This window comes from Crocodylus porosus, unplaced genomic scaffold (assembly GCF_001723895.1).
Source record: "Crocodylus porosus isolate Cpor-Errol unplaced genomic scaffold, CroPor_comp1, whole genome shotgun sequence".
Taxonomy (NCBI): Eukaryota; Metazoa; Chordata; order Crocodylia; family Crocodylidae; genus Crocodylus; species Crocodylus porosus.
Genome location: NW_017728918.1, coordinates 91832432 through 91845065, shown reverse-complemented (window position 1 = coordinate 91845065; position 12634 = coordinate 91832432). Strand labels below are relative to the sequence as shown.

The 12634-nt window shown below is 39.2% G+C and overlaps 1 protein-coding gene across 2 annotated transcripts in view; it reads left to right on the top strand.

Moving 5' to 3' along the window:
* HDAC2 (histone deacetylase 2) overlaps positions 1-11302 on the top strand; it is a 36116-nt gene extending 24814 nt beyond the window's left edge. For both annotated transcript variants that reach the window (XM_019537936.1, XM_019537935.1), the window contains exons 9-14: positions 1453-1593; positions 4684-4792; positions 8418-8548; positions 9565-9720; positions 10619-10676; positions 10922-11302. In XM_019537936.1, the coding sequence (XP_019393481.1) occupies positions 1453-1593; positions 4684-4792; positions 8418-8548; positions 9565-9720; positions 10619-10676; positions 10922-10952 (626 nt within the window). In that variant the 3' untranslated portion in view covers positions 10953-11302. The remainder of the gene's footprint in view (positions 1-1452; positions 1594-4683; positions 4793-8417; positions 8549-9564; positions 9721-10618; positions 10677-10921) is intronic.
* The last annotated feature ends 1332 nt before the right edge of the window (positions 11303-12634 follow it).

The window sequence follows — 12634 nt, the reverse complement described above, 5'->3', positions numbered from 1 at the left end:
TTTTCCAGAACACCACTGTTTTTGTTTTTGTATTTTTATGGGTGAGTGTTTCATTCTTTTTTTCCACAAGCAAGCTTCCATGTTAGTACTAGCAAAATTGAGAGGAGGTAACTTCTAAAGTTTGCTAAATTCTCCGAATTTAAAAAGAATGTGGGAAAGTTAAAACCAGCACTTCATTGTTTTAAGAAGTGCTGTGATACACTTAGCAAAATTAACAGTTCAGTTAACATTTTCTTTAACATAATGGTCCTCATAAACGATCTTCTCGACCAATGTGACTTAAAGTAAGAGCATTGTTTTAAGACTAGAGAAATCAGTGTTGTGTTATTTGACTTGGTATTTAACCAGCTGGGTGGGTTTAAGAAAGTTGCTTTACATCTGCATACCTTACTTTTCCCATATATAAAATGGAAATGATGCTGTTCTGCTTTGTAAAGCAGTTTGAGATATGTGATGAAAAATGCTCTATAATAACAGGATAGTACTACTAGAAATATGTCTTTGTGGCTGCAAAGAGCAGTCATGTTCCCAGTTTTGTTAAGTCCCACCCAAACCACTTATTTAAGGTAATGCATGAAGTTTTTTAGCAAAGCCAGCAACTGAAAATGGAGCTTCAGATACACAGATTTGATCTGTGGTGGTATGTGATTCAGCCCCTGGAGATCCCCAAGGGTCCAGAAATTTGGTTGACCCAAGGAGGGGTGGCAATTAACACTGCCAGTGCTACCCCACCACAAAACTTACAAGCCCTGTGGGCCAGATTAAATGTCTTGTGCTTCAGATTTACCCTGGCACATTAAGGGCTGAGGGTAGGGTGGTGGGGACCTGTCTAGCACGTGTACCTGCCCTGCACCACTCATTCAGCCTGTGGAGTCAAATGATAGGACACCATTGCCTTAGCCTCAACACTGTCTTCAAAATGTGCTGTGAGTTTGAAATAACTAGAGGCTGGACCACTTTGCACTATGCCTATGTCTAGATCCCTCTAGATGTGGATTCCTTAGTCTCAACTGAGCCCTAGAGTATACCTTAAGTTACTATAGTATATGTTAGGACCAGTACAGAACTAGGAAGGCTCATAGAATTGCAGCCTTGTCCTTTGATCCCTTCCCTCTTCGTGCTGAGCTGAAAATCTGCCTTATGTCTTCTCAAAAAACATGGAAATAACAAAACTAAGTTTCAAGGCTAGTGATGCAAATTAGGAGGATGGCTTAAGGAGTCTGAAAGAAGAGCTAAGGTAGAAATACTGGGCCTGTATTTGGTCTGTTTTGCTGTTGCCAGGCTTAACATCATCTTTGCTTCAGCTATGCTTAGTTCAGCGAAGAGCTAAATATTGTTCTGCTAAGGTTCAATTTTACCACTTTTATTAGATGCATGTAGCTTATTAATAAGCAGCTAAATTTTTCCTGTTCCAGTTGCATGATTTACATTTTTTTGTGTTTTTTTTGACAGGTCATGCTAAATGTGTGGAAGTTGTAAAGACATTTAACTTGCCATTGCTGATGCTAGGAGGAGGTGGCTACACTATTCGTAATGTTGCTCGATGTTGGACGTATGAAACTGCAGTTGCCTTAGATTGTGAAATTCCCAATGGTAAACATTGATTCTGAAAAGTATTCTTCTTTTTCAGATATCTTGATAATGCTTCACTTTTCTTCTGTTGTATTGTTTTTGGAATCAAACTAACTTTCTTAATATTTATCCAGTTCAGGTTGAAATGGGTAGCAATAAATTAGATTTTAAAACAGCAGTATTCCAATTCTGTTAAGCAGATGTTTTTCCAGTGCCTAGAATCTAGCATCTCAAGATACTGTGCTGCTTTGTTTAATCATTTTGACCTTGGCTGCAATAAATGTGCTGCTTTTTGCTTTTGGAAATATAATATAATTTTTTGACCTAAAAAAGCCTCCCTAAAAACGTCTACTTTGCTACTTTTACCTTGGGTCCACTTCTTGTCTACAGCGTTGCTACTGTTTTAGGCACTTGTACTATGGTGATTAATCATAGTACTAAAACCCTACCAGCAATGCTCCAGAAATTTCTGTAATCTTGAATTGTGAGCTAATGCTGTATTCGTTTGAATATAAAACTTACTTTTTAGAACAGAAAAGTTCTAAAAAGGCATGAATCTTAAATTCAGTGTTTTTATTCTGTTTTGCTTTAAAAAAAGATTCTCTTACATGCACCATAGACATGTCTTTGATCTTTTATACTTTTCTCAAATTGGGAGCCAGAAGGTTTAGGGTGTCATATGTTCAAAGCAGCATGATATCTTTCTGATCGCTTTTGAAAGGACTTGCAGTAAAACATCAATCACTTGTTGGCTTGGTTGTTTGCTCTTTCCAATTTAGTTTTGGAAGGCTTTACCAATTTCAAAATTCTGCTTACTACACACTTTGTCCTAGGTTTTCATTACTGCTCTTCGACTTCAGTGCTAGTACTCTAAACTTAATTATTGCTGCAAACAAATCCTGGCTCTCTCTCCTTAGAAACTTCAGACTTTTGTATTCACTCTTCTTCTCTATGCTTTCTTTTTTGATTTTGCAAGCATTTGAAGGCATAAAGGAACACAACTTCATGTATGTATAGTTCAGGTTGTGCACCAGTTAAGGTGTACTTGGTGCACATTACCTTGCACTTGTCAACATTTGAAGTTCATTTGTCATTTTTTGCCCACTTGCTTAACTTGGTCAGAGCTTTCTTTCCTCTCCATCAACTTAGGACTTTACTGGGATACCTTGGTATCCTCTGCAAATTTTGAGATTTTACTATGCATCCCCATTTCCAAATTATTGTTGAAAATGTTGGACAAAATTTGGACCCCACTCTTGACACCCCCCCCGGTCCTGAAAAGTGACCATATATTTTGCTGCCCTACCCCTTGCTGCTTATCTTTTAACAGCTTTCAGTCCATGAAAATACCTTATCACCAATTCTATGGCAATCCAGTTTTTTGGTGAGGAACACTGTCAAAAGTTTTTGAAATTCCAAACTTATTGTGTCAAGTGGATTCTCATTATTCACATGCTTGTTAACTCCAGCTGATTGGTGAGGCAGGATTTTAAAAACCATGCTGACTCTTCCTCAGCAGATCCTATTTGTCCATGTAACTACTGATTTTATTCTTCACTATAGATTCTACCAACTTGCCAGGGATGGAAATGAGACTCACTGGACTGGTTTCCAGGATCACTTCTGGAGCCCTTTTTATAGATGGGAATTATGTTGGCAACCCACCAGGCCTCTGGTACAGAAGCCACTTGTAGGTTGTATAGGTTACATATTGATGCCACTGCCAGTAGTTGTGCACTCTCACTTTTTGAGTTCCTTCAGAACTCTTTGGTGAATACCATCCACTCCTGGGGCCTTATTAATATTTAGTTTATCAGTTCTTCTGTTGTCACTTCAGTGTGATCTAACTCTTCAGACCTATCTGTTAGAAAGAATTGCTCTGGCAAGGGAATTCCTCCAGTTATCTTCTGTAGCAAACACTGAAACAAAGAATTTGTTCAGCCTCCCTACTGTGACCTTATCCCCATTCATCAAATGGTCCCACCAGTTTTTTAGCTGGCTTCCTGCTTGTGATGTATTTTAAAGTTTTTATGATTAATTGTAGCATTTTTTTGCTAGTTGTTTAGTTGTTTCTCATTCTTTTTGGCCTTTTTATTTCACTTCCATGCTTGACCTGCTAAAATTTGTGAGCTTTCCTGTTTTCCTCATTTGGGACATGCCTGCCTTCCTTTTTTGAAGGCTGCCTTTTTGCCTTGAATGGCCTCCTTAACTCTACTATTAAAACATGCCTGAGTTTTGTTGGACCACATGGTACCCTTTTTGATATTTCTTTAGACTGTTAACTAATTTTCCTTCCTGAAGTTGGCTCGCTGTAGTTTTTGGTCCCTCTCTCTAGAACATTGAATGCAGTTATGTTTTGGTCAGTATTATAGCGTGGCTGACCAACAGATATGTCTTGAACCAAGTCCTGTGTGTTACTTAGGATTGGTTTAGAATTGCTTCTCCTCTTGTGGGTTCCAAGATGAGTTGTTGTAGAAAGCAGTTGCTTATCACATTGAAATATTTTGTCTCCATATCTCTCCCTAATGAGGTGTTTACCTAGTCTGTGAGGGTAGTTGAAGTCTCCTGTTATTGCTGCTTGTCTCATTTTAGCACCTTCTCTAATCTCCCTGAGCATTTTATAATCACCTTCACCTTCTTGATCAGGTGGTTAATAGCACAATCCTAGTATTTTCTTTATTAAAGTGCAGATTTTCTACCCCTCAGGGATTCTGTGGTAGTTTGCCTTTCAGATAAGATTTTTTTTTTTGGTGGTACTATTTATTATCCTGAACATAGTGTCGTTCCTCCACCTGCACATCTTGTTCTATCGTGGTTTGTAATCTATAAGCAGTCATCAGTATTTTGTCTTCTCATCTAATGATGGGAGTTGTAGAAAGTTTGACTGATTGTCTTAACATTGCCTCAGCTACAGTATTTCTCTGTTCTCCATTTTATGTCTAAAAAGTTCATATTTCATTTTCAGTGTTATGTCAATACTACAAGCCTTATATTTTGTGTATGTGTCAAATGTTTGGCAGTGGCACTTTTTAAAATCTTTCATGAACCTGTGAGTTGTACAGAAAAGCTGCTCAAGTAGCTGAAGTATCTTTTTTTTTTTCTTTTTAATAGAGTTGCCATACAATGACTACTTTGAGTATTTTGGACCAGACTTCAAGTTACATATTAGTCCATCAAATATGACTAACCAGAATACACCAGAATATATGGAGAAGATCAAGTAAGTAATTCTTCCCTATCTTGAATCGTGTAAAGTGCATGTAAAAATAGCTTTCTATATACATGCTGTTTTCAGTTAGGTGGAGATGATAAAGTACAATATAAAGTTCTGCTTTATATTTTTTTTTTTCCTCTACCGTAAAAGAAGTCTGCAGATGTTACTCACTGCATCTGCAGCATCCATTACTAGGAAACGTATTTGAAACCACGCATGCTGTTACAAGATATGTAATAGTTGATTACTGTTCCACTATAAAAAGTTACTTTGCTTCCTGCTCTAATCTGTGTAAGTCTGGACCCTTGAAGAAAGAACTAATTATTGTGTAGTTATTGAACACAAACTCGCACCACGCCTTTTGTGGCTGTTGCTTTAAATTGGCTGGCTGCCACAGAGCAGGAAAGGACCCAGGGAGTGGAGCATGGGCTTCCCTGCTGACTCCTTACTTCTCTAACTCCCCAGTAGGTAAATACACAACTCTTCCCAGAGTTCAAACATTGAAGAGTCTCAAGGCTTAAGGCAGGGGTAGGCAACGTTTTTTGGCAGGAGTGCCAAAAAACACCATAATGCCTACCTTGGAAGGTGCCGGCGTGCTGGCGTGGCAGAAAAACAAAATGAGGGCAAAGGATACCTGGCAGGATGCCCGGCTTGTGCCCCTTGCCTCCCACCCAAAGCCCCTGCCCCCCAGCCCTACTGCCCCTGCCCCCCAGCCCAGGCTCTGTGGCTGCCAGCAGCTGTCCCAGCTCTGGGTAGCTGCTGGAGCCTGGGCTCTGGGCAACTTCAGCAGCAAGCTGGCTACAAACAGCTGCGCTGGGCTCATCACCTCCGGGAGCGGGGGAGAGACTGGGGCTGTGCTGCCTCAGGCCCTGCCCCCACTGCCCGCTCCAAGGAGCACCTGCTCATGCCAGTGTGAAGCTGGTGCTGGAGCCCAGCACAGCTGTTTGGAGCCTCCCAGCTGCAGCTGCCCCAGCTCTGGGGAGCTGCTGCCAGCCAGGGTCCCAGTCTGCTCCCAGCAGGCAGCTGCAAGCCCTGCTTGGAGCAGCCCTGGCTCTTGCTGGCAGCAGCTTCCTGGAGCCGGGGCTGGCTGCGGCTTGCCAAGCAAAATGGCCTCAAGTACTATGCTTGGCATGTATGCCAGGGGTTGCCAACCTCTGGCTTAGGGCATATTTTGGCTGGCACATGTGATACTTAAAGCAAACTGACATACACTTTGAACAGTTCCTAATTCTGTTGTCTCAAGACAGACAGATGCTACCTTGATAGCTAACTATTCCTTTCTTTATATTCCCAGTCTAGGGTACCAGGAATAAACAGATTCGAACAAAATAAGAGTAAATGAATGAATACGGTTTCTCCTCCAAAATGTGGAGTGACTCTATCTGTCTCCATAACTAGTTTTCTTTTTGTCTCTCCAAAATGGCCAGACAGAGACCCATTCTTTTATAACCTCCTGTTCCATTTGTCAAATGGCACCCTGTTTACCCATATAAAGTGGTCAGAATTCCTGCCTATTGCTGCCAACTTGCTTAGTTTACCACTTCATGGCTCAAACTGATTTGCCCTGGGATTCTTAATTTGTTCTTTGTTAAACTTTGATTCATTACTCCATTGTTAGCCTTCTGTTGTTTCCCTATCTGAATATAAAAGTAAAAGGTACTGAGCAGTCTGTTAAAATGAAGACACATTTAAAGTTCCTAGTGTCGGGCAACTTCCCTAAATCATCATGTGGAGCTATTAATGTAATAAAACATAGCCTTAGCCTGCTTTTATTTAAAGCCTGTTTTTTAGGATTCTGTTTTTAAAAAGTGAGCATCAGCGGTATTAATTTTTTTCCCCATGACAAACCAGGATAACACAATGTTGAGACAGTATGCTACTTCATTCATGAGAGAGCATGGTCTTTGGCACAAGTTGGCTGTCAAAGACAAGAATATCTCAGTATTTGATATTACTTTGAGGGGGATTTTGAGTAAACAGTGTATATTGATCTGGCTATTCTGCAGGTTATATAATTCTACTTCACATCTGTTTGAGAATTTCTTAAAAGTGGATTGAAATATAAAATAGTAAACCTTTCAAAATAAAAGATAATTGGTAAGCGTTTCTTTGGTGCCTAGGATCTTTATGGGCCAACACCTAAACCTTTTAGACTTGAGGCACCCTTACATAACTTTTGTGAATTAAGCAGCTCCCCTTTTTCAAAAATTTTTTTTATTGCTGTGCTACCTCCTTACAGAAAGGTTAGGTAGTAAGTGCAGGGCAGCAGCCAGGCAGGGGCAAACCTGAGCTTGCACTTATGGCTCTTCTCACCTCACGGCACCCTTCAGAAAATCTCGGGGTACTCCAGGATGCACTGGCACTCTGGTTGAGAATCGCTGACTTAAGCGCTCCTTTTTTTAAGTCTCCTCTCAGACGGATCCAATTGAGTTGGACTCCATTATGAGAGTTGTAGATATTCTCGTGCAGACTTCAAATTGTCCACCTGATTGTGCTACAAAGTGGCAGAAGGCTAGGATTTTCTGCAAATGGAGTGAATGCAAATGCAGGCAGGAGAAGGCTTTATCACTGGGGAGGGCTTTATCAACTGACTTGAAGTCAGAGCTCTCTTCCTGATGCAACACTTTCGACTAAAGTAAAGAACTGCTTTTATGAAGATGTGATGGTGTAAGAGTGATGTTGTGGTTGTAATGGTCCAGAAATTGTGAGAGGGGCAAGGATTTCTTAGGGTGATCCCTTTTATTGGACCCAACTATGTAGTTGGGATAAAGTTAGACAAGCTTTTAAATGCAAGATATTCTTCCTCAGATGTGACGTTTACTCTAACAGAGGGAATGTAGAAAATCTGCTTTCTCATTGAGAGAGAACTTCTTTAAAATGATCCATTTTTGTCTTAAAATGTATTTGTAATTTAAAATCCCTAGTCCCCTTCTCTTTAGAGAATTGAGAACTTAAGTGTCTTTAAAGGGCCTTGAGTTATGTGTAAAGGACTTATTAGATTTGTATTCTTGGGAAACATTATTTTATGTTAATGGAACTGTAGAAATATCCTTTTTTTGTAATGCTTATTTATGAATTCAGATTTTGTGTGTAAGGATTTAAGTATCATTAATATACCTTGTTGAAATTCAGCAACGATTGTACACACTGTTTCCCTTCAGAATATGAAATTAATAAGCATTCATTTTCCCTTTCGAAAGCTAGCTTTTCTGAACCAATTAGTAACTCTAGACATGAGAGCTTTTCTTACCTCCAGTCCATCTGGGAGGTGGTTAAAATGCTGACTCATGATGTAGCATTTACTTCTGAATGTATTCTTTGTTGTATTTTCAAGTGCTAAGAAACTTTCTGGTTGTGTGTTGCAGTTAGCTAGTGGTTTGTATTTACAACTTCTCTGACCATCCTCTAATACAGGAAAAATTGTGCTCCTGGCTCTACAAAGAAAAAGCTTGATTTTCTTTTTAACAATCAGAAAGTTAAAAGAAAAATAAGAAAACGTATACTTGTAAAACGGTTATAAAGCTTAATTCACATACTAATTTACTTTCAAATCAAAATGTCAAGAATCTGCAGGAAAAACTACAACTCTGTATATTAGAATGACTTTTTCTATATGTTGTTTCACTTGCAGACAGCGTTTATTTGAGAACTTACGTATGCTACCTCATGCACCTGGGGTACAGATGCAGGCCATTCCTGAGGATGCTGTTCATGAAGATAGTGGAGATGAGGATGGAGAGGACCCAGACAAACGCATTTCTAGTAGGAAATGTTACCTTTAGTCATAATGGGATATGCTTTCAGAGTAAAGCCTCTTTAAATGTGCTTGTCCAGATCCTCACTCCTGTTTTGGCTGGCTTTTGCTGCTCCCAGGGTGTAAAGACAGCAGAGAAGCCCTTGTAGACATCCTTTTTATTCCTACATAGGGGGGCATGATGAGAATAGGGTACCCCATCACCTGGAGAAGCTCTTGAGCATTTAAATGCGCTTATGCTCATTAAAGGTCCTTTAACCAAAGTTTCAACCACCAGAAGGTTGCTTTAATTTATTTTGGAATCTGTCCTGGCATCTGGTTGGATCGAGGATCAGAAGCCTGGAGGAGGCACCCTTCTGCCTTGGGCATCAAGCTGAGTTAGGTAGGCTGGAATATTTGGCCACAGAAGTCTCCCCAGCACTACCACAGGCATTGTTTGAAGGTTTGTCCCTCCAGAAACAACACTTTTTAAAGTGAATCAATATAGTTCTTGCAACAAAACAAGATTTACTTTTTCAGCATTCTACATCTGGGACATTTTATTTTTGATCAGTCTTCCTGAGAAGTGTTAGAGCACTCTTAAGTCACAACAATAGTTTTTGTTTTTCTAAGTTGAATGGAGCATACAGATAAGAGAGGACTGTTCATTTAATCTTCCATTATGCTAGTTGTGGTAATTCCACAGCTGCTTCTAGCACCTTTCTCTTGCTGAACTCTTATAATTGTAACTTCCAAACTGTCACTTCCAAATTTTTTCAGTACTTGCTTAGCAATGCCAAATGGTTTTGAGTTTCTCTTTGTAAACTTTTCGTGTTAATTTGTGTTAAAAGAGAACCCAAGGGTATCCCCATATTTGTAGAACAGTTTTCTTCCACCTCTTTTAGAAAACTATCTCATTTTGTTTACCATTTTGTTCTTTTCTGTGGTTGCTTAAAACCAGTTTTGTGGTTTTTCCTCTTAGACATATTGTAGGTGAACCATCCTGATGATTACAGGTGTTAATCTTTTAACATTTGAACCCTAGTTCGAGCTTCTGATAAGCGGATAGCCTGTGATGAAGAATTTTCTGATTCTGAAGATGAAGGGGAGGGTGGACGACGAAATGTTGCAGATCATAAGAAAGGAGCAAAGAAAGCCAGAATAGAAGACGACAAGAAAGAGACAGAAGATAAAAAAGCAGGTAGATACCTGAATACTGTTGTCGCCCTACCATTTCTACCAGCTGAGTGGGAGTTCATTTAAAGCGGTGATTCCCGACCGCCAGCCACCAGCAGGCACGTGCGGAGTTAAAGCTGGGTGGCAGGGCAGCCCTGGGAGGGAGGCAGCTGGCTCTGTGCCCCCTGTCCAGTTCTCACCACTGTGGCTGTGCCCAGCAAGGTGCTGCCTGTGTACCCACACTGGGCACAGTCCTGCCCGTGGCTGGGAGCTGGGGGATGCAAGTGGGGAAGTGAACGGAAAAGAGGTTGGCTCTGCTGCTTTGTCCTAGGAAAGACAGTAGAGCCCCTTCTTCCCTGGCAGCCCCAGCTAGATCCAACCAAGCCCAATCTGATCCTCACAGTCCTGCTTATATAGAATTAAATTTAAATAAATGTAAGTATGTAAATTAGATAGTTTGCCTGTCTGCAATATAAAAATGTTGAGAACCTCTGGTTTAAAGGGTGTCCTGATTAGCAGAGGGGTAGGCTCCCTGTACTTGTATACTAGTACAAGGAGTTAAGTCTTCTGCAGTCAGAGTGGAAAAAGAATTAAGTTAATCACACACATCTACTTTAGGTTTTTAGCTAGAACTCTTCCTACTGAAAACAGTTTTTCCAGTAAAAATTATTCTAAATACCAAACTTATTGCCCCTGTGTTTTCAAATACTAAGGTTTTTAATTTGTATGATATGGAGGAATAGAGTTCCGGATAGCTGGTACCATCACTCTAAATTCTCTTATTTACATTTTATTAATCAAAATATAATGTAGGGATCAACAGCTTGTGCTTGGTTATATTTATGTAAGTCTTAAAATTCTTGACTACTTTGAGTCTTCATACAGTTCAAACCTGATCTTTTATCCCCCCTAATTATTTTTAGATGTAAAAGAGGAGGATAAATCGAAGGACAGCAGTGGTGAAAAGACAGACACCAAAGGGTAAACCCGAATTAATTTAATACATAACTTGCTGCTTCTTTGGAGACCACTCACTAATTTCTAGATGCTAATTGTACAAATGCTATCTATTCTCTATATAGAGGCTGTAAATTAGTGTAAGGAGTTGCTAAATAATTTAAGATGTGTGACAGTGGTAGCTACAATTACATCTTTACAGCAGTTAATCTAAAAGATGCTCTCAAAATGAAATGACTTAACAGTTCATATTTTTGCCTTTTGAACAGAGCAAAATCGGAACAGCTCAGCAATCCTTGAATTTAAAGATAGCCTCACACCAATTACAGAACATAATGCTAGAATGCGAAAATACTAAAAGAAGAAAAGTTTTCATATTGAGAGAGACTGCTGATTTCATTTTGTACTATTTGGCATGGACCGTATTTATTTTCAAACGGCTTTGTTTTGGTTTCTGGCAAGTTGTATTGTGAGTTTTCTAATTATGAAGCAGAAATTCCTTTCTTCACCATGCTTTATGTAATAGTATTTAAAATGGATGTGAGTTATTATGTTAAATGTCTAAACTGATCTATTAAAGTAATTTGCCTTTCCTGAGCTGATTTTACCTTTTTTGTAATTTTATCTTTATTAAAAAAATTGTACTTGGTTGTCTTTTGTCCATCATTGCATTTTATATAGAAAGCATCTCCATTTTAGATTAAAGATCACGAAATAGTCTATAAAACGGTTTGAGTTGAGGGAACTTTCAGAGTTTTTGTAATAGGATGAACTTGGTGGGGGGCAGGGGCTCAATGTGCCTGTTTGACTTGTATGTTACATGAACCATTAAAAAAATTATCAGGGATATAAATGTTTAGTAGCTGCAGCAAAGAATGAAAAAGCGATTAGTGATGTGTGGATAGGTGAAAATGATACCTGGATGCACAGGTTTATTCTCCAGGTGCTGGAATTGAAATGAACCACTGATACCGGCAGTCAGTCCAGCAGCCTAGTTTAATTGTTCATCATCATTCATCTGTATTACCTCTTTTGGAGCCTTTGAGAATAAGGATCTCTGAAGGGCTATGAATTTCATAGCCCGTTCTGACCTTTAGAGCTCACAATGAATTGTATCCTTCTTAAAGTGTCTTCTCCCCTCCACTCTTCCCCTTCCACTGCCCTTCCCCAGCACTTGAATGATTGGTTAGTAAACTCAAACCTGAATTAAAACCCACTATATAAGTTCTTTTTTTTTTCCAGTGAAAAACTTGGTTAGGTTGTTTCATGCACCTCTCTCTAAGTATGCTTTGACTTCAAGATACCAGTAGTGCACTAGAAGAACAATGTTGTTAAACTTTGCAAAGCAGTATTGATTTGTGTTGGTCTCTCTCTTTTATACATCATTACTATTTTTCATTTCTCCTTTTTTCCTTCCAAAGATACTACATTTCAACTTTGTGGTCTAATTCTCAGTGACTTATGGTTGATGCCCTACCACTAGTAAGACTTATTGTATTTATTGTACATTAAGTATCTGTATATATCTTTTCATTATGCCTTTTCTGGAAGGCTTATATATCATGAGCATTTTTACTTGCTTTCACTGAGGAATTTTTGAAAGTAGAAGCTACCCTGTGTCTCAGACTAAAGTACAGAAGAAAACTGGTGCAATTTTCACCTCCGTTTTCCTAGCCATTTTTTCAACTTGTTGTACTAAGTGGACATTTTATATTAACTATTTGGATATTTTGAGACAAACTTTTCAAAAATATTTAAAGATCTAAAGATGAAAAAAGGCACCTTCTTGAAGATTTCCAGGGTAGGTGATTGCACCACCTCTGGAGGGAGTTTATTCTACAGTCTGAACACTTTAGTTGTGAAGAAATATTTCTTAGAGTTAATCCTGAAACAGTCTTCCAGGAGTTTGTAGCCATTACTCCTTGTTTTCCCCAAGGGTGCCCAACACTTGTTCACTGAGCCCTTGATGTATGCCCCTGATG